The sequence below is a fragment of the Protopterus annectens genome, chromosome 1.part0, assembly GCF_019279795.1.
Source record: "Protopterus annectens isolate FY-2018-M chromosome 1.part0, PAN1.0, whole genome shotgun sequence".
NCBI lineage: Eukaryota > Metazoa > Chordata > Ceratodontiformes > Protopteridae > Protopterus > Protopterus annectens.
The window spans coordinates 1060484342-1060511447 of NC_056725.1; the positions used below are offsets into that span (position 1 = coordinate 1060484342).

The 27106-nt window shown below is 36.5% G+C and overlaps 1 protein-coding gene across 2 annotated transcripts in view; it reads left to right on the forward strand.

Annotated features, from left to right (window-relative positions):
* Positions 1-27106, forward strand: part of LOC122796436 — a 2401740-nt gene that overhangs the window by 1792503 nt on the left and 582131 nt on the right. For both annotated transcript variants that reach the window (XM_044064916.1, XM_044064908.1), the window contains exon 8: positions 16712-16851. In XM_044064916.1, coding sequence (XP_043920851.1) covers positions 16712-16851 — 140 coding nt within the window. The remainder of the gene's footprint in view (positions 1-16711; positions 16852-27106) is intronic.

Genomic DNA, 27106 nt, shown 5'->3' on the forward strand with positions numbered 1-27106 from the left:
ATTAAAAGACTACGCTGTGAGAAGACTCCTACCAGCTGATAAGGAAAACCACTCGGTAAAATGATGTAAAACAATTTAATAGGATGTCCTAGATGGCTGCATGTTGAGTAACAGCTTAATTCTAGCTCTGCCAGTGTGAAAACAGAAAGTTAGCAGAGAAAGCCAGTGGACCTAGTTTTCTGGGTAAATATCAGTAACTAGCTAGTAAGTGCACTGCCTGGATGCCAGAAAAAAAGAACTACAGAGGACCTGAATGAAAATCAGCTACAAAAGGAGTTTAAAAAAAAACAGACTATGAAATGTACAGCAAAACAACAATAGCCGAACTTAACAAAAATAAAAACTAATAAGACGGCCAAGAACACCCAAAAACTTTAATAAATCATTAAACAGTAAGCACTTTCATCACCTGTAGTGACTTCTTCAGATTGAGTAATGATACAAAGAAGTGAAAATTTGAAGTGCATTCTAACAAGCTGATAATTAAATAAAAAAAACAATCAATGCATCATATATTCTTTAAACGATGCTTCAAGCCCTTTCTTTTTAAATAAGCAGTGAACTCATCTCTATTTAAGCCGGGTGGAAAATCGGCATTAAGCCTCACTTGCACATATATTCTTTCCAGCTTAATTCACTCTCTGCATCAAACCTTCTGTCATAGTTGTAAATTTCTTGCAGAACAATAAACTTAACATTACATTTACTCAAAGCATAATGCTTCACTAATACATTCTTTAAGTCACCTGTTTCAACAGCATATTTGTGTTCATACACACGTTTGTGTAATTCTCTGACAGTACGTCCTACATAAAAAGAAGGGCATGACTGACGTGAAATGTACTGTAGCTGTTCAGCAAAAGGCAGTGCAAGCACCAGTCATAACTTCCATCAACCTGGAGGAAAGTGTAAGGCAACTGCACAAAGACTTGACTAAAATAAATGAAACATTGATGGGGAGTATATCAGCTCAAACAAAAGGCTGGAAACATGGAAGAAGCTTTAAACAGATATTCAGATAAGGTGAAAAAACTGCAAAACTCTAGGTCAAAATGAAGAAAAAGGCTGAATATGAGACTGCACAAGAAGAGAGGTTTCAAAAATATTAAATTAGAGGACAGAGCACATAGGGAAGACCTAACATTTTCTGCCTTACCCAAAAAGCTGGAAGGAACAGACTGTTTAATTTTTTGAAAGCACAAATAAGCAACTGGACTGGTATTCCACAACAAGAATTGCTAATTGAAAGGGCACATGTGTATGCTCCAAACCTGGCTATGAGAAAACCTAGACCTTTAATAGTAAAGATGCAATCCTACCAACAGAAGGAGTTGATTCTGACAAAACTGTGGCAGAAGGACAAAAATACTAAAAGTGGGAGACAGCAGAGTGTTTGTTGAGAATGACTGCTCATACACTGAACTGTTGTACCCAGGTATCTTCAAAATATTTTTTTCCCTAGAGGAACAAAATCATTTTTGATGAAGTACATGCCACGGAAGAAATACAAAAGATTGTCCAACAAAAAGTAAGCTGTGAAATGGAAGGTGATTCTGCTTCTTGTTCCTCTGGTAAAGACCATGGAGAGATGGAAAAAAGCACAAGAGTTGACTAGAAGAATCAAGAGTATGTTGGAAATGAAGCAAAGACCGGGTTTGGGAGGAGATGAACAGGAATAAAACAAGAAAATCTGGAAATATTTGACTTTCTTGGACTTTGTTAAACTTGTAGGGGACTCATGTTTGGAGAATAAAATCAGTAACTTGGAAAATGACATGGGATTACAAAACAATAATTGTATTGGTGAAGCATGACAGAACAAGAAAATCTGGAAATAATGGACTTTTTGGACTTTGTCAAATGTGTAGGGGGCTCTAAAGCATATCCCCTACTTTGTGACCATGTTTGGGGAAAATGCTCAGAAGAGGGGAAGAGGAGGGAGAAAGTTAACTGTAAGTAAATCAATTTTTTTTACAATATTTAAATAGTGCATGATTTTCTTTGTATGGTATAAAGTAAATTTTTTTCAGTTATTTTTAAGTGTAATGGTGCTACTAGTTTAAATAGGTGCTCCTGTTTTTGTTTGTTTTATCCTGTGTAGTCTCTTTATTTTTGCTCAGGTTTAAGAAATGTAGGCACTACAATCTAAAAAATATCTGGTTAAAAGAGCATGACAAAAGAAAAATTAGTGTGCTTTTTCTCATTCTTGCATAGGGGAAAGACTGGGTTAAGGCCAATGTCTTAATCTAGTAACACATTTTAAGAGAAAGCAGGTAAATGAAAAAGAATATTGAATATTATAAGGCTTTTTTTTTCTAGAAAACAGTTTTGTGTCTGGTTCTCATGTCTCTAGCAGACAATCTGGGAAAGAGATGGGGCTTAGAGAAAATGTCATCTTAAGGAATTAGTGTTTCCCAACTGAGAAAGTTATAAAGGTAAGACAAAACCAGACAGCACTTAAAAGAACCACAGGCTATACTATGTGTCTTAGCATTGTTAACATTTATTTTAGGTTAGCTTGAGTCTGTGTGTGTGGCTGTCAGTTTGGAACATTCCCTCCTAGTAGGAGGGTAAAACTTCAGTATTTGAAGATGTACATAGTTGTATATGTTGTTAAATTAATAGGATTTAGGAGGGTATTTGTTGTGTGTATTTTTGTTTGAGGATTTTCAGTAAAACAAAAAGTTTTGTAAGATGTGACATAGGCTCAAATGGCGACAAGAAACCAACTGTATAAAAGATTAACCTGCTAGACAGTACATGGATGTATCGCAACAGCTGAAACTAGACATTTAATGAAAAAGCTGTTCTATGTAAAAGGTGGGAATAATCTTTCAAGAGTATGATGCTTTTTGTAATGTCTTTAGGTTCATAGGTAGGTACTGGGCTATCTGCCCGAAGGCATATATTAGCCCAGCCACGTTGTGCGGTATTTACCGCCCCCTTGGTTAGTTCCCTAGGCCCTTGATCTAGCAGCTAGTACCCTTGGCCCCTATCTAGTAGAGCTGTTGGTATGATCCCTGGTGTGAACTTTGTTACCCATCCACTCGTCAAGGTTCCTCTTGAAAAGTGATAGTGAGGGGCTCTGTCTTATGTAGATCGGGACCTTGTTCCATAGCAAAGGAAGTCTTTGCGAAGGGAATCTATCCCTCCAGCATGCTCTATTCATTGTTGTGCTGAGGTTTATATCCCTAGAGCGTGTAGCTTGAGTGGATTTGGTTTTGCTAAGATGAAGCATGTTCAACAGTTCTGGGTTGGACATGGCTCTGTATGTTAGACAGAGATTGCCTCTGAGAAGGCTGTATGCAACAGAGAAAAGCTTTAGTTTTTTCAATCGTGCTGCATAGGGCAACTGTTTGAGGCCAGTAATCCTTGTAGTGAGGTACCTCTGTGGTCTCTCCAGCTGCTGGAGATGCCTAGCCAGGTACATACCAATTGGTGCATTGTACTCAATAATGGGTCTGATGAGGGAAGAGTAGAGGGGCACCGTTACATCCTTAGATCTTGATGCTAATGTTAATTAATGTTAATGGTCTCACAGATAAAGGTTTAAGGGCACCATTACATCCTTAGATCTTGATGCTAATGTTAATGTTAATGGTCTCACAGATAAATACAAAAAAGAAAGAGTAGTGAACTGTATTAAAAATGTAGAGTGCAAATAACTATATTACTGGAGACGCACTTGGAAAGAACTGAACATGTGAATTTGACAAAGGTTTTCAGGATGGTTATTCAGTGGAGGCGAAAAGGAAGCGAGGAGGACTTGTATTGCAAGAGGAGCTCCAGTAGTAATAGAAGAGTATAAAAGACAGTAATGGCAGATTTGTAGTGCCAGGGGGCTACTGGCAAGGGTGAAGGGGATTACACTGGCATGTTTTTATATTCCATTAAAACTGCTATAATGGATCTTAAGAAAATTCTGAGAGAAATAATCAGCTTTCAGTAAGTAATATTACTTGTAGGTGGGGACTGGAATTTGATTTGCAATAATAAAGGTGTGTCTAGAGGGGCCCTGAAGGGAAAATATAACAAAGGAGGGTAGATATTAAATAAATTTATGAAAGTATTTGGCATGGAAAATGTGAATTCAATACTAGAAGTTTGGAGTGAATTTACATATTCCCCAAGATATAAAAACTGAGCTAGACTAGAGAGAATTTTCATTTCAGAAGAACATGTATATTTAATTGAAGGTCTTGATATGCACCCAGTAACTGTTTCAGATCATGTGCCAATAGTAAATAAAAACAGAGTAATGAAATTAAAATCAAACACTGGTGCTTTCCCACCTATGTGTTGAAAAGGAGAAATTTAAGGAATGAGTAGTGGAAATGGAAATTATTCATGAGCTTTTAGAGTAGATATAAATTTCTTCTGAAAATATAGCTGGGGAGTGGGATAAAATTAAAGTGGAGTTTAAAAATAAGGTGGAAATAAAAGAAAGGGGAGATATGGTTAAGAAGTAACAAGAATTATTTAGAGGGACTGACAAATGTTAAAGTATTGCAAAATGGAAGGAATGTCACAGAACAAGAGGAGGAGCAACAGCAGAATGCTAAACAAAATAAGGGATTACCTTGATGATCTGCATGAGTTTAGAAAGATTGCTGTTAAGCAACTGTTTTTTGATAACTCTAGAGTGCAAAAACTTTTAGCATGACAACTCCGACAACAGAAAGTAGAAGGGGCCGTCACCAAGCTTAGGGAGCCTATAACTAGTAAGGTAAGGGATCCTGTAGAAGTAGTAGAAATATTTCAGAAATTCTGTGAAAGTCTATTTAAAGCAGAGAAATGTGGAAGTAAAAGATACAAATGGTAATGTTTATGGAAGAATTAAATATGCCAAGGTTATAGGTAGAGGAGGCTCAGTTACTAACAGGATACGAGGAGATGAGATAAAAATGGTGATGTACAACCAATCTGCAGGAAAGTCCCCAGAAACAGATAGTATTCACGTGAAAGCTTGGATGCCAGGAAAGGAAAAAAAATAAAGATCTGGATGGTTTTATTTAACAGTATTTTAAGAGGAGGAAAAGTACTAACATCCTGGAATAAAGCGGTGGTAGCTGTAATACCTAAAAGAGGGTGAAGATCCATCAGATCTAGCTTCCTACAGGCCCATTTCAGTACTAAACCGTGGTTATAAAGTGTTTCTCTATAATGGCTTAAAGCATGGCAAATGTGATGCCAAAATTTATAGATATGGATCAGTGTGGTTTTGTTGAGGGGAGGCAAACGTTTAACAGCATTAGCAGAACAGTGATGATTGGAAGGGAAATGGAATGTAAGAAACTACTGCTATTGTTGGTGGGTCTTGATGCAGAGAAAGCATTTGGCAGAATAAGCTGGGACTTTGTGCAGAGCAATGGAAGCATTTGCATTCCCTGATAAAATTATAAGGTTGATTAGGAAGATATATGAGGGATCAGAGGCAAATATTTAAGTGGGTGGGGTCCTCTGTGATCTCTGCATGAGTAGAGGAACCATGCAGGGGTGTCCTCTCTCCCCTTTGTTTGCATTATATTTAGAACACTGGCAAGAAAAATAAGGGACTCAAAAATTCAGGGATATAATTGGTATGGTTGTCAAGGGAAACTGGCTGTATTTGCAGATAACATTATTTTATACCTGACAAAACCAGAAAGGAACATTACAGTGCTATGGAGTGTATTGAGACTTTTGTATCTTTTCAGGATACAAAATTAATGAAGCTAAAACAAAGGCAAAAGTGATAAATCATGTACCTACATAAAAATTTGTTCAGCAATGTCTGTACTTACAGACATGATAAAATGAATGTATTTAGCAATATGGATTAAAAATGATTCTGGTGTGGCAGCTAAGGATATCTGGGAAGAGACTGAACAAAAGACTATATAAAAAAATGAGAAAATGGAGGCTCTGTTATATGGATATCGATAGCAAGATACAAGCAGTTAAAATGTTTTAGTCTGTTTAGTGTTTTATACAGGTCAGGCATATTTTTATCAACCAGAGGAGAAGTTGTGGGTAGCGATTAATAAAGAGCTGAAAGATTTTGTCTGGGAGAGGAAGACGGCAAGAGTCAAGTGGGATAAGCTTATTCTTCCAGTAGAAAAGGGAAGATTGGGATTACCTGATTTGAAGGCATATTTCAGAGCAACACAGCTAAGGCTGCAATCCATAGCTCAAGCAGAAAACTATAATTCAGAGTGGAAAGAGAGAATGAAACTGGGGAAGCTCAAGAAACAAGGAGAGACTGGGATTTTGGCTGCAGATCTTTAAAGAGAATAACAGTAGTCATGCAGAATATTATATTCATTAAGTAGCAGAAAGTATTCTAGGAACTAAGCCAACACGGGAATGTTGGAAGCAGATTCTGCTGGTAGGGATGATTGCAGTTAGGGATACAGACAATAGGCAAGAGGGGTCTGGAATTTATTGGAGAAAACTGGAAAAAGGAACCCAGGTATTGGGAGCAATTAACTAGAGAGGGAAAGGTAGTAGACTGGGAAGACGCCAAGAACTTATTTGGACTGCAGGTTAGAGACTGAATTCCCTATCAAGGATTGATATCAGAGTATAAAGGCATAGAGAAAGAAATTGGGGGGTCCTAAATGAAAGACCAGCACTGGTAGAGTTTTTAGTTGAATCTACAAAAGAAGTTGCTGTTAAGAAAGGAATAATTAGAGCATATAAAATATTGCATGATGACTATAAGACTCAATCTGAGGAGGTCAGAAAGGATTGGGAAGAGATTGGATAAGCAGTTGACAAAGAAACAATTGGGGATATATGCATGTCTCCCAAATGTGCAACAAAGTCTAAAAGATTTAGGATCTGTGCTTGGAAGTGTTTACATAGGTATGTTCATACCCCAAGTAGATTCCAAATAATTTTTCAGGTAGACCGCAAATGTTGTAGGTGGGATGGGAAAAGAAAGAGGTACCTGGGAATATGTTTACTGGGAGTGTAATGAGTTGGCAGAGTTTGCCAGGGGAGGATTTGGTGCAACTAAGAAAATGATTTTTTTGAGATATAATACTGAATTGGAATTGCCTAAACATAGTAAGGCCTTGCAGAGTGTAATTATTATAGTTGCCGAAAAAGCAATTATTCGAAAATGGAAATCAGTCTAAACCAAATTTACTATAAGTAGCAAAGATAGTGACGGAGATAAAACAACTGGAACTGGGATCGTTAGAAAATGGTAAGAGCAAATTATGTAGGAAAAAATGGGAAGTGTGGTATCAGAAAATGCAGAGGAGGAATAAGGTTTAAAAGAAGGCTGGAATTGAATAGACTATGTAATGAATGACTGACAATGACTGGATATGTTCTAAATGATGTATATTTGCAGCTACATTTGTGTTGGCATGGTTTGTAATTTTGCAACTGAGATTGTGTCTGTATGGTTTATTTTCATTTATGTAAATGTCAGATTGCATATGTCATACATGATAATTTAATAAAGATGTTTCTTGTTTAAAAAAAAAGACAGTTTAATAGTCAAGTGCTTTTGTCTGCACAGAGCTTGGACTTCATCAGAAATAACACCATTCATTCCCCTAGAGTAGTAAATGCCTGTAGCACATGTCCACAGCACATGTCCACACCAACTTGTATCATCACCAACTCCAATTAAAAAGTAAGATGCATAATAGGAATTATGTGAACCAATAAAAATGAAAGTTACAAATAACAGTGATTTAAAAGTGTTTTTAATTAGTTTTAAAATGACACAAATAAGGAAGTATTCAAAAATTAGCAATGTTCTAAACTTCCAGTGTTAAAGTTCTTATTTACAAATCAAAATCACTTCCATCGAATATATGCAAAAGTCCAAAATTAAGTAAAGGAACCGGAATCAAAGTACATCAAACCAGTTTTAACACGATGAAAAAAAAAAAAAACATTGGACAGGTTGTGTATCTGTAATTTTGTAAGAAGCATAAGCATGTATGCATGCATTCAATTTGAGTACAGTGGCTATAGATATATTGTTGTTTAAACCTTGGAGATTGTCTGCATCTAGGGTTAATTGCCAGAAAAGCATCCTGTATTAAGTTTTTGTCTCCCATGGGCCCCCTCTGGGGTCTATCATCACTTTTTATATACATACATTTACATGTTTATACAGTGTGTTGTTTTTCTTTTCTTTAGAAGTGTCAGACATGTATGTAGAGAGGCAAAAATTCAGACTACTATGGACAAAATAAGGAAGTGTTTGGATAATTACACGAGTTTTGAAAGGTAACTATTAATTCCAGAGCACAAAAATATTTAGCACAATGACTGACAAGGAAAGTAGAAAGGATTGTTGCCAAACTAAGGAAACCTATAACAAGACAAATAAGCAGAGATCCTGTAGAGGATTTCGAGATATTTCTGAAATGTTATAAACATTTTTATAAAACAAAGAAATGCGGAAGTCAAGAAAGGGCACAGATGGAAATGTTTATGGAAGACTTAATTATGCCAAGGTTAGAGCTAGATGAGGTTCAACAGATAAAATATTAAGATACCAGGGGATGAGATAAAAATGGTTGTGTGATCAGTTTGCAGGAAAGTCTCCAGAAGCAGATGGTATTCCTTTGGAAGTTATGAGGGAAGAAATAGATAACGACCTGGGAGATTTTAACAGTATTTTAAAAGGAGGGGGAAGCACCATCATCTTGGAAGAAAAATGTGGTGGCTGTATTGCCTAAAGATGGTAAAGACCTGTGAGCCCCAGCTTCATATAGACCCATTTCAATTTTAAACCATGGTTATAAAGTGTTAGTCTGTACTAGCCAATATTGGCAGATGTGGATCAGTGTGGTTTTGTGGAGGAGAGGCAAACATTTGACATTAATAGAACGATAATGATACAGAGGGAAGCAGAATGTAAAAAAATTACACTATTAGTGGGACTTGAAACAGAGATGGCATTCAGCAGTGTAAACTGGGATTTTATGAATAAGGCAGTGGAAAACATTTGCATTCCCTGAGGCAATGATAGGTTAATTAGGAGGATATATGTAGGAACAGAGGCAAGAATTTAAGGAACCAGGCAGTGGTGTCCTCCTGCCCATTTATTTGCTTCATATTTACAGCCATTGGCAAAGAAAATAAGGGAAATACAAATTCAAGGACATATTTAGTATCATAATCACGAAAAGTTGGCTTTATTTGCAGGTGATATTATATTGTACCTGATGATAAATCCAGAAAAGGACATCTGTGTTGTGGAACATTTTTGACTGTTTCAAGTCTTTTGTGGATATAAAATTAATGAAGATAAATTAAAGGCTGTAATCCTAAATGATGTAACCACACACAAATTAGTTCAGAAAGACACATATTTATGAGGATAAAATAAAATGAAGTGTTTACTTGTATGGATTAAAAAGGCTTCTGTTATGGCAGCTAAGGATGTATACAGGAAGAGACTCAACAAAAGATAATACAGAAACTGGAAACTCTTGTTTATAGGTATGGATAGTAAGAGACAAGCAGTGAAAATGTTTGTTTTATTTACAGGTCAGGAATGTTTTTATTAACCATAGAAGTTGTGGACAGTAAGAGTTGAAGGAATTTAACTGGAAGGGGATGGCTAGAGTCAAGTGGAGTAAGTTGATCCTTCAAATAGAATAAAGTTTGTTTAGGATTGCCTGTTTGAAGAGTATGCTAGAGCTACACAGTTGTGGCTCATATGTGTTACACAAGCAAAAGGTTATAATTCAAAATGGAAAGGGATGATGAAGCAAGGGGGAAGTTCAAGAAGTAAAGAGAGAGGGATGAATTTTTTGATGCGGATCCTTAAGGAGAATAATAAACCTATAGAATATTATATTCATAAAGTAGCAGAAAGTATTCTAAGAACTAAGCCAACAAGGAGAATGGATAAATGTTACTGCTAGTAGAGATGCATAAAATAGACAAGGAGGTCTGGAATTTACTGGAGAAAACTGACAAAGAAACCAAGATACTGGGAGCAAATAACTAAAGAGGGAAAGGTAATAGAGTGGTATAAGGCCAAGAAAGCATTTGGATTGTAGACCAGAAACTGCCTTTCCTATTAGGGATTGATATCCAAGCATAGTCATAGAGAAAGGGATAGGAGAATCATAAGTGAAAAACCTGCACTGGTAGAGTTTAAGTTAGGTGTAGAACAAGTGCCATTAAAAAGGGATAATTAGTTGGGCAAATAAAGTATTGCACACTAAAAGTAAGAATCAAGAAGGCATCCAATAATAGAAAATGAAAAAAGGCAATAATGCTATATTTGTGGTAGTAAGGGGCTACTGGCAAGTGATGAGGATTATTCTGGCATGTATTTATATTCTACCTGAAACTGCTGCTATGGAGCTTAAGAAAAGTTTGGGAAAAATAATTGGCTGTCAGCAGGGAATATTACTTATAGGTAGGAACTGGAACTTGATTTGCAATAGTGAGGATTTATCAGAGGGACCTATATGGGAAATTATAACAAAAGAGGGTAGATTTCTGAGGAAATTTATGGAAATTATTTGGTATGGAAGACATAAATTCAGTAGTAGGCACTCTGATAGAATTTATATTTTATTTCCCAAGGTACAATAAGTGGGCAAGACTGAATAAAAAATATATTTCACAGGACAATCTGCATTTAGCTGAAAGCTTTTGACATGCATCCAGTAACTATTTCAGAACATGCACAGATAAAAACTAAGATAAAAATGCAGGGTAATTAAGGAATAAGGAGACATTGATGCTTTCCCACCTGTTAAAAAGTGAGGGATTTAAGGAATGGGTAGTGGAAATTATTTGAGAGTTATTAGAGAAGATATAAATTTATTCAGGAATAGTTAGTGAGTGTAGTGCAAAATGAAAATGGAGATTAAAAATAGGGTAGAAATAAAAGTGAACAATATGGTTAAGAGGTAATGGGAATTATTTAGTGGGACTGACAACTTTTAAAATATTGTAGAATAAGGATAATTTCACAGAACAAGAGGAGGAGTAACTGAAGAGTGCTAAAGGGAAAATACGGGAGTACTCAGATAGTATGTAGATAGACTCCTACCCAAGAAGACTGGATGTTGTAATTAAAATCAAAAGGTGCTTCAACAACGTATTAGTTTTAAGGGTGTGCACACTTATGCAACCAGCTTAATGTACGTTTTTTATTTTTATATTTTTCCCCCAACAGATTTGTTTCTTTTTCAATTGAATTGTACAAGTTGTAGATCATATTAAAGGTGGGAAACGTTTTGAAATGATTTATTGTGGTCTCATATTTTTAGATCACAAAAACCTGGCATTTTAACAGGGGTGTGTACACTTTTTTTGTATCCACTGTATGAGTTTAGAAAGATTGCTGCTAAGCAAACTATTTTTTGATAAATCCAGAGCACAAAAACATTTAGCACAGCAGCTTAGGCAACAGAAATTAGAATGGTTTGCCACCGAACTTAGAGAGCCAATGACAAGAAAAACAACCAGAGATCCTATTAAGGTATTAGTAATTAAGGATATTTTATGAAAATTTGTACAAAGCAGAGGAATGTGAAAACCAAGAAAGAGCTCAAATGGAAATATTTATTGAATATTTAATTATGTCAAGATTAGAAGACAAGACTCTACAAGCAATAGTTGAGATAGGAGGAAATTAGATAAAAATAGCAATGTATAATTGTTCTACAGGGATGTCTGTAGGAGCAGATGATATTTATGTGAAAGTTTAGAAGATAGGAGGAAATAAAATCATAAAGATCTGAAAGATTTTTTCATATTATTTTAAAAGGAGGGGAAACACTGGCATCTTAGAAGACAGTTGTAGTGGTTGTGTTACCCAAAGAAAGCAATGACCCATTAGACCCAGCGTCATATAGACCCATTTCGATTTTAAACCATGATTATAGAGAGTGTGTAGTGTCTGAAAGAATGGTACACCTGTTGCCAAAATTAAAAGATATGGATCAGTGTGGTTTTGTGGAGGGGGGGGGCAAACATTTGGCAACATTAACAAAACAATGATAATCCAGAGGGAAGCAGAATGTAAGAAAATAACTCTGTTGTTGAGGGGTCTTAATGTAGAGAACGCATGTGACAGATGGATGGTTACTTAGGAGGTAATATGAAGGATAGAAGGCATGAATTAAAATGGGAGTGTTCCTCTCCATTATTGTGTTTGAACAGAGGAACCAGGTAGGGGTGTCCTCTTCCCCCTTTTTATTTGCTTTATATTTAGAGCCACTCAAATTCAAGAATATAATAGGTATGGTAATGAAGAAAACTTGGATTTATTTGCAGATGATATTTTGTACTTGATAAATCTAGAAAAGGCACTTCTGTGTTGTGCAACATCGTGAGGCAGTTTTCAAGTCTTTTCAGGATATAAAATTAATGAAGTTAAAACAGACTATAGCTGTAAATTATGTACCCATATATGACTTTGGTTCACCAGTACACATTTATGGGGAAATAAGTGGTATTTAGGACTTTGGATTAAAAAAGTCTTCAGCTAAGGATTTGTGGGAAAAGACCAAACAAAAGATGATACAAAACTGAGAAACTGGAAGCTATTGTTTATGGATTCAAATAGTAAGATACAAGTAAATATGTTTTTAGTCTTGTTAGTTTTATGTATAGGTCAGGCATATTTTTTTCAAGCAGAGTAAAAGTTGTGGGCAATAATAGAGAGTTGAGGGAATTGTTCTGGGAGGGAAAGAGTTAAGTGGAATAAGTTGATCTTTTTAATAGAACAAGGTGGTTTAAGACCACCTGACCTCAATGGGGTATTTTAGAGCTGTACAGTTAAAGATCTTGTGTATAATACACACACTGGTAATAATTCAAAGTGAAAGGGGTGATGATGAAGTGGGGGGTCAAGAAATAGGGCAAGAATAGAATTTAAATGCAGATTAAGGAGAAAAATAACCACCATACAGGATATTATATTCATAAAGTTGCAGAAAGCATTACAAGAGCTAAGACAACATGGGAATGGAGAAGGGAGATTTTGCCATAAGGGATGGCTGCAAGCGGGTATACAGAAGTTAGGCAGGAGGGGAGTGGAATTTACTGTCAAATATCAAAGGAACCAAGGTATTGGGAGCAAATGACTAGAGAGGGGAAAGGTAGTAAATTGGGATGAGGCCAAGAAGACATCTAGACTGCAGATTAGAGACTGTTTTCCTTGTCAAGAATTGATATCATAGTAAGGGCAAAGTACAGAGACAGTGGAGTTCTAAGTGAAAGACCTGCTCTGGTAGAGTTTGTAATAAAATGTAGAACAGAAACTGAAGTTAAAAGGGATAATTAGTGCAGCACTTAAAATATTCCATAACTGTTTGAGAATCAAGCATAGCAGGTTAGAACAGATTGGGAAGAGCGACTGGAATGACAGTTTATAGAAAGTCCATAAGGTTTAGGATACTTGCTTGGAAGTATTTGCTTAAGTATTTTTATACCCCAAGCAAACTTCAAATAATTTTATCTCAGGTATATGGCAAATGTTGGAGGTGTGATGGTAAAGAAAGAGGTACTTGGGAGCACATATTTTGGGAGTGTAATGAGTTGGCAGATTTTATAAATTCCCTACAGAGTACTCTGTCAGAAATATTGGGTGAGCAAATGGCTGTAAGTTAATGATTCTTTGGAGCTGGGATTGGGTGAGCAAATGGCTGTAAGTTAATGATTCTTTGGAGCTGGGACACAGGATCTGATTTGCCTAGACATAGTTTAATTCTGAGGGCTGCCTAAAAAGCAGTTAGTAGAAAATAGAAATCTGAGTCTAAACCACTCTTTTGAAGTACTGAATGTTGTAAAATAGATAAAAGGACTGGAAGAGAAATCTTTATAAATTGGAAGGAGGAAATTACATAGAAATAAATGGAAAATATGGGAAATATATGCAGAATAATGTTCAAGTGGAGGAGTGAGGTTTAAGGGAATCCTGGAATCGAAAACACTATATAATGTTGAACTGATGACTTGTAATAAAGAAAACATAATATGGTGTAGAATGTATATAAATGGAAAATGTTAGGATGGTTTGTTTTCTATTAATGTATGCTTGTTTATGTTTTAAGTGATGATTTAACAGCAGTGTTTAAAAAATGTAATGTTCATCTCTTCTATTGGCTCTCTATATCCTGGAGTTTGTGTCCTTGAAGACACTCTTCTTTGACTCACCTCAATTCAGTTTCCAAGCTGTAGGATCTGTTTGTATTGGCAGTAGAGCATTGTTTTGTTATTTACAAGAACTGACTCGATCTTCAAATTAAATTTTGTTTCATCCCTTAGGGGTATTAGAACTTAGCAAGCTTACCCAGCTTTATGCTTTTCTTTGCACCCTCCCTGTCCTGGATTTTTATCTTCATCTGTGAGTTTAGGTCATCATGTCTGTGAAAATATGAATATAAACTGGCTGTTCATTTCTTTACATTTGTTAAGGAGGGTTTGCCATTTAAAACAGATTCTGTGGCTTACTGCCGTAGGTATTTTGCTCCTAATGATGGCACTAGTTAATGAGCTTGAGCTAGTATCTTCACAACTGGGGGAGGGTTGGAACAAAGCACCAAGTGTTTATTGTCCCATATCATTGGGGGGGGGGGGCGCATTTCTCTTGTTAGAGAGTAGAAGTTCTCTTGCTAGCTTTATGGAATCTTCAACTTTTTGTGCACATTTAGCTGTATGCATCACTGGGCTGCCCAGTTACTGTGAGCCCAGTGCTCTGTTAAATGTCATCCGTAATCATAACCACAGTCTACAGCCAGGCACACTTATGACTCGAAAAGGTAGGGCTATTGAAAATGCATGTGCTGAGTAGTCACGATTATGAATGCAGAGGTCTAAGGATGGTAGATTAGTGGTTAAAAAGAAAACAAAATTGTCTTCAGATGGTTTACCTAATGTATTTTGTTACAGTGACAGAAGATAACTCCAGAGAATTGGCTGCTGCAGTACATGCTTCAGGAGGATCTTGGTTGCTTTTTTACTTCTCTGTGGGCTTATTTTCATTATAGCAGAGAGGGTTAAGATTGGGAGCTGCTAACAAGCTTCACCATGTAGTCCTGGGTTTAATTCCCTCTGTTTTCACTTACAAATTGTGCGACACTGAGCATTTTAATTCTCCACTGACACCCTTGAGAGTGGGGGGGGGGGGTTGTGACTAATGGGCTTACCCAGTTATGTAAATAAAATTAAATAAACATTACAAGGCATAGTTTTAATATCTGTACCAGAGATTGACCTCCATTAGGAGGATTGTCTTTAAAGGGCATCCTAATTTGAGGCTACTGTTCTACGTTTTGGATTATTCTGACTCACTTTTTGGGTTGCTTTTGGTGGACTGCATGGAATTCTACCCGTTTTTTCTGGTCACAGCAGTGAATTCCCAGAGTAAGATAGGATATGTGTTGCGTTAGTCTCTAAACAGCACATTTGCCTTTGGTATTGGAAAATTAGAAGGCTGTAGGTTCTGTTCCCACTCCAACCACTTGAATTAATGTTCTAGTACTGACATCACAGTGCAGTATTTGGGGAGGAATGCTGTACTCATGAGTGTGCTGGCCTTTGGATGAGATGGTAAACTATCTGCCTCACTTGGTGTTAACTCAGGTGGATATAAAATACCTCTGTACACTTTTGGGTGGGGGGTATGGGACATTTCTGGTGCCATGGCCAAATTTCTCCTTGTCAGTGTAAATACCATAGTGAAATTAAAATTTGTATTGTGTTTTGATTCTTTGATTTCAGACATAATTTTGAGTGTAGAATTCTAAATGAAGTTGATAACTGCACACACAGTTTACCTAACTTGTTGTTCATAAACCTGAGTTGTCACAAGTCTGTAATAAGAATAGTCACCCACTGACTTCTCATTTTTGGTTGCATACTTCCACATATCTGAATTCTAAACATTTAATACTAGAGCATTTCCCTTACAGATATTCATTAATTAACCTTGTCTGTAAGAGGACCTTTTGCATGATATATATTATTCCTTTCCAGTATTTCTTATTGGAGATGTTACCTCTGGCAGAGTTGTAGTGGTAGGTCCTCCTTTATGAAAATGTTATCTTCTTATAATGTTGATATGTTTTCTTGCAACTGCAGTGCCATGTTTCAGTGTTGGTCTTTAGTGGGGATCCCAAGGACTCATGCTAATTTGTTAGGTGAACACGCTAGGTAAAAGTGCCTTTTATCATGTGTGACTTAGCACTATCTTGTTAAGAGATGTGTTTATAGGTATGCAGTTTATAAGTGGAGATTGAGGGGGATCCATTCCACAGCTACCTATGAAACTCATTGCCAACTCCATAACTATCATATTTGAGTTACACTGCCAGATTTAGATCTGGTGTAGGAAAGTTGTACTTATTCCAAAGAGGCATCTGTTGATTCCATCTAAGTTTCATTTTTAAGAACTTATGCTTGAGAAAACACAAGGGGGGTATACCCAGGTGTTCTGTATCCTGCCAGTGGTCTCACCAAGGATCTAGTCATAATGGTGAGTACTCTCATATGTCATATACTGATAAACTTTAAATGATGGTTCTCAAATCTGAAGCTTCAAATAACATTGAAGAGTGCAGCTCAACTCACCCAATTAAGAAACCATCTTCCATTGTGTAACAATTTTTTTTAGTTGTGCATTAGTCTAGTTGTTGAGGAAGATGCTAGTAATGCAATGTTTGCAACATCTGATCATTTCCATGTCTGATAATGAATTTCTTTTTCTTTCTTTTTTTTTTTTTAGGATTATAGAATTTGTCAAATTGACCTCTTCTCTGAGCCAGATGGCTTAGGAAATGTGGTAACATTTTTTGATGACGCTGAAGAAACACAACAGTATGGTGTACCACTGAAAACTCAATCAATCAAAGTATATTCAGGCGTGTAAGTGATTTCATGTTTTTTAGTTGTATTGCTGTATTCGAAGCAAAATGTTCGCCATTGTCTTCTATGGTCTTAGAACTCGCTACATGGAGCTATAATAATTAAAGTGATTTGTCAGACTTTATGTTCTGGTTTTGTTTTGCATTAATTGCAATAACATTATCACTTACCATAGTGGTAACTGTTGTGTGTGTTCCTTGGTTTAATTATTTCCTAGATGAAACTGTCAAGTCAGAGTTTATGCTGGCATTCTAAAACTTATTTTTCCGTTAAAACCCCAGCATAATGTCATGCAGGGTAAATAGTGCTAGAGTAGAGATGGAAATATTGAAGCATGGCAGGCTTTTTTCAAGAGACTTACTCTTATTTTTTCCTGGGCTTCAACTGTAACAGACTTAAAACAATGTAACTGCATTCAAAATTCAGTTTTGACAACTAATCAGTATTGCACTGGGTATTTTACTATTTTGTGTGTAGTGGTGTAATAGGTTTTATCTGTGTGTTGTACTGCCGGTAGCCTTGTTTGTTGTGGATCATTTTTAAAGCATGAATGGTGTGTTTTATTGCTATGGAAATATTAATGTATTGTTTTCGGTGGCCTAACTCAGGATATGATGACAGTTGTGCTGTGCATACCTGTGAATGGGCCAGAATATTGTTGACTATCCCTGACTGGGTTTTTAGACACATGCACATGTACATGCTGAACTTTAACACAATACCACTTCACACTTTAGTAATCACCAGAAAAAGAAATTCATTGTATTCTAGCAAAATCCATACTTTTCATGATTTTTTAAACACCTTTTGCTGTGGTATAGAAAGGCCACATTGTCATCAAAATGTACATCACTGTCTCCTGAACTTCCTTCTGAATTCAAGTAAGAGTTATCCTTGTAAGGATTTTGAGCTTCAACATCAGAAGTTAAACCAACAAGTTGGACATCACTGCTATCACTAGGAAAAACATCCCAGTCATCAGACTCGCTTCCACAAAGAGAGCTGACAGCCTTAGAGGAATCAGTTGATGTCAAAGGTCCGAGGGCATTCCAGAAATAAATGTATAGAGGCAGAGCATAATAGAATGAAAAAAAACATAAACCAGGGAAAAGGATTGCAAAACATGAAACAATTATAGTAAAGTCACAGTAGGGGGTACTACAACAATAAAGCAAGCAACCACAAAATTAATAATAGTGACAAATCACTTTAAAGTCAGGATTTGTCTTTTGCTGGCCCTTGGAAAGTGGCACCTAATCCAGTCCATAACCACAAGCAATGACCAAAGAGTTCTTCACATCACCCCCGAGTTTCTTGCGAGGATGGGAGTTCAGTACTTATTTAAACAGGATGGCTGAAATTTTTCTACCATGTTTTCTATTTATATATGTTACCTTTCATATCTGAACCTGTGTCTTCTTTGTGATGCATATCTGTCTGTTAGTACTTGTCTTTCATTCCACGTGTCCTTGGCAGCAACTTGCAGTTCCCAGTTTTATTTTAGATTAAAGTGTGCCTACTGATAACATCACAAATTATTTCTGAAGTGTGTTCGTGTTACCTCCTCTGTTTTTAGTTTCACTTTATTTACTGCAGTTCTACAGTATTAGTCTTTTTACATCAATTCAATTGTTTGTCATTTCCCTACCCTAACCTGTGCATTCAAATTTCATATATTCAGAAAAGGTTGATGTTCATACTCTGTTAATTCCAAAGCATCTCACACTTGTTTTTTTAAATGTCACATTTGTTGATAAATTGTGAAACTTTTGTAATTAATAAAAAGAAAAAATCTAGATTATTTTTGCAACAGTTGCATCAGATCAAAGTATAGGTAGTAAATTTGTCCAGAGAAAGACGGTTTTCTTCCAGATCTTATGTTGCTCAAATGTGTTTAATTTATATATTCAAAAACACAAGAGCCATAATATAAATAAAAAAATCAGATTAATTAAAAAACCACTTAAATAACGAGCAAAGCTTTAAAATAAATCCTTTCTCAATAAATACATGAGTACATTCTCCATATATATAGGTTAACCATACTGTTTAGGCCAGAGGTGAATCACCAGCCAGTCTTAAAAATCCATCATCTTTCTTCATTAGTTTCAAGGGCATATATATATCCCATATCCCCAAAGAAGGATGTATAGAATCTATGGATGAGTTTATGTTATTTCTAAACTCATTATCTAGATATCAATTATGGGGATATTATCAACTAGATTTCGGAAAAACAGATTTTCTCTTAGTTCCATACCTGAGACAAGGGATGATGATACATTCACTACACAGAAAAACATATAAGATATGTAACTTCATTCAAATTTGAAACACCTTTTAATAAGCAGATTATTAGTAACAACTGGCTAATTCTTATGGCTAGTGATGATTTGAAAGCTAGTTTAGGCAACAGACCATACTTTGCCTATAGGAATATGAGGACTTTTCATCTAACTTTGGTACATATAAGTTGAAGGAAAGAACAGAACATAATAAATCAGATATTAGAGCTTAGAGATAAAATGCTGTGTGTACATATTTGGATTTGTGAAATGGACATACATTCAAATTTAGGGCTATAGATTCTATACACCTTCTGTTAGAGGGTGGGGATATAAATAATGCCCTTGAAACTAAAAGAATACAGATGGATTTTAATCCTGGGACCTATATATATATTAGTGGCAATTTCTTTCATATTATTTTAAGAAATATTGTAAAACATTGTTTACTGCCTGCATGCAGCCTGGAAGATCTTAGTTTTCTAGATGAGAACATTCAAAGAGATATGTGGTGATGTTTTTTGTAAAGGGGAGGGCAAACATTTGACAACATTAGGAGTACTGTTATGATGTAGAGGGAAGCAGAGTGTAAGAACACATTGTTTTTTTGTGTCTTGAAGTAGAGAAAGCATTTGATAGTCATCTGAGAATTTAAGTATGGCAAAGGTAACATTTACATTCCCTAACTTAGTAATAGGGTTGTGAGGAGGATGTATGAAGAGTCAGAGGCAAGAATTAATGTGTGAGAATTCTTTCAGGTTAGTTACATTTGAACAGAAGAAACTGGTATTGGTATCCGCTTTGCCCTTTATTTGCTTTATTCTTGGAGCCATTAGCAAAAAAAAAGGGACTTACAAATTTAAGGATGTAACTGGTGTGACTATTGAAAATGGTGCAAGTTACATCTGTGCTGCTTTGCAGTCTATTTTACTGGATTGCTGTGGTTTTCCCCAGCATTTTGTATCATTCCTGACTGATCATCACTCGCATCTACTTCTAGAGGTTTTGAGAACTGACTTCAAGACCTACTTCTCTTTATTTTCCTTTTGCTTTTCCAGTTGGCATTTGTGATGTATTGTTGAACATTTGATAAATACTGTTTGTGTTTAGCAATGTCCATTTTCATACACTGGCTCATGATTTCATCTCTTCTGTCATTCGGGGATATCTGTTTATATAGGCTTTTCCTTGATTTTTTTCCATGTTGTAGTATTTTATTATAACATTCTTACTTGTATTTGACTTTATTGTACTCTGTTTTGCTTTTGGTTGTTTATGCAATGCTTAGATATAAGCATTTTAATAAATTTGATATCTAGTGCCTTTTCCCAAGTGTTCTTCCTCACCATTTCCTGGTTGGGGAGAAGCCCACCTGTATCATGGAAAATATTTTAGACAAAGGAGATTTCTCCTCATCTTATGAGTCTTCATTTTGTACTGAGACTGAGGAATCTGATATGTTCCTGTCAGAAGCTAATTGGGAAGATGAATCTTGTAATAATTCCCAACCTGGGGAGCCATCTTTTAGACAGGATTTTATAGTGATACGTGATTCTTATTGTTTTAGTAGTCTTTGTCCTGCTATACGAGAACTTTGAGTGGCTACAATGGAACAGATGAATGTTTAAACATTGGTTTTGTCTCTGTTGAAACAAGTATTGAGAAATGTCACCTTCCCAGCCTGTCAAAAAAAAAAGTCATCTTTGTAAGACAGAGTTTGGTCTTCGGTCTTATTTGTAGAAAGGTCTAAAGGTAGATTTAAAAATGTTTACAGTTCAAAATTAAATGTAAAAGACCTTGGTATCATAGAGGAACTTTGTATTTTAGTTCTTGCCACATGGCTACTGTGCAGATATACATTTGGTGATATTGAAGATCATTTTAAAGTGAAAAATATAGACTCCAAAGGCATAAGATGAAAGCTCAACAGGTGTTTTCAGAAACTTGGCTTTTACTCCAAAAGGGAATGGTTGTATTGGAGCCTACAGCTAAAAAGGACTTGGGAGATTCTATTTGTGGTCCATTTTGAAGAATGGACAAGTTGTAGACCTAAGTATATTTAACAGTCATAAGAAATTCAGGATGGTTACAGTTCAAGAAATTTGTCCTTTGCCACTACTGCAGGGATTACAGGATGCATTTGATAGTCATAATGGATGAATGCTGATTCATTAGATTCTTCTGGAAACACACGAGGGTAGTTTCACTTTGCTATGCAAAATCAACACTTTCACTGTAGGATGATCCTTATCGGCTTAAATTCAGAACCGTGCAAGTTTGGCAGCTGTTTTTGGGTGATACCAACAGCACTGTAATGTACGAGTCTCCTGTTTTTTCTATACTTAGATAGTTGTCTATGTGTAGAAGAACTAGAAGACTCTTGCAGGCATGGATTTGCTTCTTACTACTGGCAAAGTAGGCATAATAGATTTGATGGTGACTTGAAAGCCTTTCATTTGACTTGTTGTGTTAATTGTTTTGTGCATCTGCTTTTTTTTTTTTTTTACCTCATCTCCGGATTCATTTGGTGAACTGCTTGGGATTCTGTTTTATTTTATGGACTTGTTACAACTTTAAATGTAAGATCATTCTAATTTATGGCCTAACCATGTCCATAGTTGTGCTTATTAATCTTTTGCTTTTGAGCATGACATCTTCTCTAGAACGTTTCCTACGAGCAAAGAAGGAATGGAAGGAGTTTATCAAAAATGTTTTGACATAGCATATATTAAAATTTTAGTTAGTTACAGGAGAACCTCGGGGTTTAGTTGTTTGATGGAATGAGCTGAAGATTTTGACAGTGAGCTTGTCCTCTGATCCATATGCAAGAGAATATAGCACAGACCTTTGGTGAGGTGGAGCTCCTGTAAATGTGGCTAAGGAGAGATTTGTACCCAGCATCATAAAGAAATCCTTTTAGCTGAACCCTTGCAATCATTTATTCCTTGCTGTATTCCTTTTCTTGATGCATATAAGAATTTTAAATGCTTTGACTATTCATACTTTAAATTGTTGACTTGGTTATTTGTCTAAGTTTAAAAAGTCCCACTCGTGCATGTGTGTGTGTGTGTGTGTGTGTGTGTGTATTATAGGGTGCTGTAGTTCAGAACCATCTTTTTTCATATATCTGATTTAGATCAGTTTTAGCATCAACAGCTGATGGTAAAACTGCAATTGTTTTACTTTCTCAAAGAATTGTGCTTTAAGCTGACTTAGTCTCTTCAGGTTGCCTTGATGATATCCTAAGTGACTGGGTCCAGTGATGAGTTGTTCTAAGACTCCTTAGGCTTCTTCCCCTGAAACTCTATGAGGTGTATCTAAGGGACTGATACCATTCTAAGCTGCTCCTCAAAAGACTGTTGACATCAAGAGAGATTATTTGGAGTAGATATGGATAGAGGGTGGACTCAGTTTTCTTGTGTGTGTCAGATATAGTTGCCTCTGAATATTCCAAATCATCAGACCCCGGATGATGAGGAAGTACCATGACTCTTTCTGCAGGCATGCGCTCCAGCACAGTTGACCATGACAAGAAGCTGGCCAGACACTGGAGGCCTGGGAACTGATCCTGAAGTACCACTACCCAAAGGAACATTGAATATTTATTTTGCAGTCAGGTGCTCATCATTTCATACCTTTAAACCTCAGCTATTCTGAGCTATTGGTTCAAGTAGCCATATTTGTGTAATGCTTACGAATGAGCCCCCCCCCCCCCCAAAGAAAAAAAAATTGCATGTATTATTGGCATTTCTGCAGCATTCAAGTAGTTATTAGTTTACACCTTGGCCAAACATGATTTCCACTTGAGGATTGATTTCAGGAGTTGGGATTCTTTTGGCATCTCATTGCTCCTTAGTTCAGCCATCTGAGCCCTTGTTTTATAGATGCTTCTTCCCTTTGAAGTTGCTTGGATACTGCTTGAGATATCTCCTATCAGTCACAGTTCAGAGGGCATCCTCAAAGAAAGTATAACAAATATATTGAGTACTTAACATATCAGTCAGTCTTTGAGAGTGCCTTCTGCAGTAGATGTGTATTACATTCACACTGTCCACAGTGCTTTGATGGTCCCCTGTGAAAATTTGTGGATGCATTTCCCTGCAAGTCTGGCAAGTTTTTAATTCTGCGTTCTTGCTTGATTAAGCCTTTTTAGGTGTACTTTCTTTGTTTCGTTGGATGTTAGATCTTTGGTAGAATGAGGCTGAGTGCACCCTTCTACAGCTGACACATGATTTCATGGCATGGAACTGCGGATGAAACTCCGGAGGACAGGTAGAGAATACAAAAAGAGTGCAGAAAGATTACCCTTGAGGAGAACTCCCCAACTGACACTCCTTGCAGAGACCCTACTTGAAGCTACTGGATGGCAAGTACTTATATTTAATGACTACTGTTGAATGTTGGGCAGTTTTGCCTGAAGATTGTCACCATTTGCTATATTCATTATGCGCCGTTTGTTTAGTTTTTTTAAGAACTAATTTCTGTTTATGTACCAAGCATTTATTATTAAGCTGTTAGTGGCTGATATCCTTGGTGTGTTTCTTGCAAACTTGTAGTTATCTGAACTAGTTAAAGGTCTAATATCTCCTGTGCTGATATTCCCAGTATACATTAATTCCTGTGTTCATTAAGTCTCTTTCAATTGCAGTTTTCTCCTTTTATGTATCTTGTCAAAAAAGTTGAACCAGTAAATTTAGTGTTATGGATAGTGTGCAATTTACAGGCATGATCACAATATCTGATGTTATTCTCTTGCCCAGTTTTTCCTGTTCCAACTGTTCTTGGTGTCCATTTTGAATTAAAACTGTATCTGTTAACTCTTGATGAACTGCTTCTCTTTTGACTTGTCTCTGCCACTAATGGGACCACAATATATGTATGTACATAGAAACAGAGATTCTTATATAGCCGGTTAAATGGCATGTTTTTGGAATGTGGCAAGAAATAGACATGGAAAAAACCCGCACAGACATGGGGAGAATGTGCGAGTTCGCAAAGACAGTAACCAGAAACAGTTTTTATAACAAAAATGCAGAAAACAACTCTATGCAGCTCTGAAAGTGGAAATTTTTTTATTGTCCTCTTCTGTTTGTCATGTTTATGAGCTCTTGTCTGTGAACATCAAGTTACTTCAAGTGTTTGTGTGTTTGCATGCGATTGGTTGAAAAACATGCTTAGTGGCAGCATTTTGAACAACCTTCTTCAGACACAAGTATATATGTTGGTTTATTTATAGTTTGTATGCCATGTAGGTCAACTGCCCAACCAAGGTGTCCATATCAGCCATGAAAGGCTGCATCCAAGGTTACATATGTACGAAATCAACCGAATCACCTATACAGTGTGTACATTTATTCCTGATGGGACTTAAAACATGGGGAAAATAAAAATCAATCAAAATGAAAGCCTGAAACTTTAAATGAGTACTTTAATAAAACAAAATGGTAGCATAGTCTTAATAGGTGGAATATGAAAGCAAAGTCAGAAAATTTGGAAATGTCAAAGTTCATTTATCAGTGTTTACAGTTAGGAGATGGCAACAATATAATGGCAGAAAACTAAAAATAGTTTAATAGCAAAATGTATGTTCTCTGAGGTCAAGTGGGTATGGTGGTACATATGTTGTAGGAGTTGGTAATCGCACGTCAATTAATGTAATATTGGGTTAAAGCAGCTAATGTAGTAGGAGCAAGTGATATGGTAAAGTGCAGCCCTTGCTATAGAGCTTTAACACTTCATGAGCCGTGTCTGTAAGTAACAGAAATGCATCCTTTGTCATTAGTTTTGGGGGACTCATTAATTACTAGCTTGCAAGTAAAAGATACTGGTTATGGGTAGTTTACAAATTATAGCATTGACATATCATTTAGTGCTTAACGTCATGGGTCTTACTGGAGCTGTAGTACTTGGTGCTTTGCATTTGTGTGTACAGTAGCCTTAGTAGTAAGGTATCATGATTAAATGAAGCCACGTAGCTGTGACATGAACAAAAGTCATTTCTTTACACTCTAGTAATCATGGAGCATTGATAATTGAGGTATCAGAACTGTGAAAAGAAACTTGACAGTCTGTGCATACTGTGAAGTTTCCTCAGTATTGTATACAGCTATTTACCATAGGATGGTTGGTTACATATGTATGCTGGATATCTTTCCCATCTTTGAACAGGTCCCAAAAATATTCAAATTTTTATGTACAAAAACGGGTCTATATTAAAACAGTGAAAATCCATTACATCGAATACCAAAACAGCGACGCGTATTACTCGAACCGCGAAAATACCGAATGCACTAAACCATGAAATTTAAAATATCGAGCGTTCATAGTCGGCCAACCCCACCTCCCGCTACATACTACCTACCCAAGCAAAATAAACAAACCACATACATACATTAACCAAACCCTACTCCTACCCCTAAAGTAAATCACCAAAACTCAGCTTCCAACCCTACACTAAACCCCACATACACGACTATCTATGCACTACCTTTAACCCTTCCCTAACCCTAAGGTCCGTAACTACCGCACACTTCCCCTACGGAGATATACCCAAACAAAATAAATAATACACATAAATACATTTAACAAAACCCTACTTCTAACACTAAACTAAATCTTACACACATTACCTATCTGTACACTTACCTTAACCCGCACACTAACCCTAAAGTCCGTAACTATCGCACACTTACCTTATGGAGCTGTACCACAGACGGGCCAACCCAAACACTTCTACATCTCAAATTTTGCGGTTTTGCATGTTCAATTATGTATTTCGTGTAATACGTGTCGGTTTTGTAATCGTGTAAAAGGAGTTTCGACAGTCTTATAGGAACCCACAAAAACATAATCTTCCATTTGATCCTGGAAGCCTTCTTTTTTTTTCCCCTCCTCCAGGACCTTGTCTGATGGCTCTTATACCTTTGCTCTGGCAGAATGGAAGCTGGGTATTACCAGGCCAGATGACTAGATGAGAGGCCCTACAAGTCCATTAATTCCTGCTCGGGGAACTGCCCCCGATCAGCCCTCCACTTAGTAGCGAGAGTCGGGCAGCAGGGACTGGACAGCCTAGCCTATCCCCATTGCAACAATCCCTCGGTAGTTCCTCCAAGCCAACAGTCACTACCAACAAGGGAGGAAAACGTATGTCCACATGCCGGTTTCCCACTGCAGCTTAATACAGATGCACATTGGTACTCTGAGTTTGGCTTGTGCAGAAATCTACTAGGTAAACACCCAGTGCTCCTGCTAGACATAGACTTTGTGGTGAGCTAAAGCTGCTTCAGTCCATCTAGGATGGGCAAACCAGCAGTAACTGTGCACTTCCATCCTCCCTGCCAGCTGATACAGGGACCTAAGCTGCTAATCATCCTCTGATCACTTAAAGTATTAGCAGAGCTTTGTCCTAGTCTACCATGGACCTGGCTAGAGAAAGCCCCTTTTGAGAAAACCACATTGAATGAATGTGGAACATACAAGAAACATAACCCAGGGAGTTATCTACACATTCTGTGAGCAAATCAATCATTTAATTATAGAAAATCAAAATAAAGAAATGCACCTCTTCCCAGTCAGGGCACTTTTATTGGCAAAAACTTGAGCGCTTTTGTTCCAGGAAACTACAGAACTTCCTCTGAATAGGATGATGCAACTTCATACCACTTAACTAATCATAAAATATTCATTCACAAACTGACCAATAAATTAGTTATAAATTAGATGTTACTGCATGAAAAAAAACTCATGAATTTTGTTTTCAACTTTCTACTAATTAAACTCATTATAATACACTAGTTATATATTCATTCAAAACATAACACATACATTTTATATATGAATAGCACACTGCAAAAAATGAGCTTAAAAGTGTGTAACTTATTTATCGAAAAGTATGTTTAGCGAAGTGCTGACTATTACATATGTTGAAAAGCTGTAGGCAAGAAATCAAATCAAATTAAGTGCTTGATCAT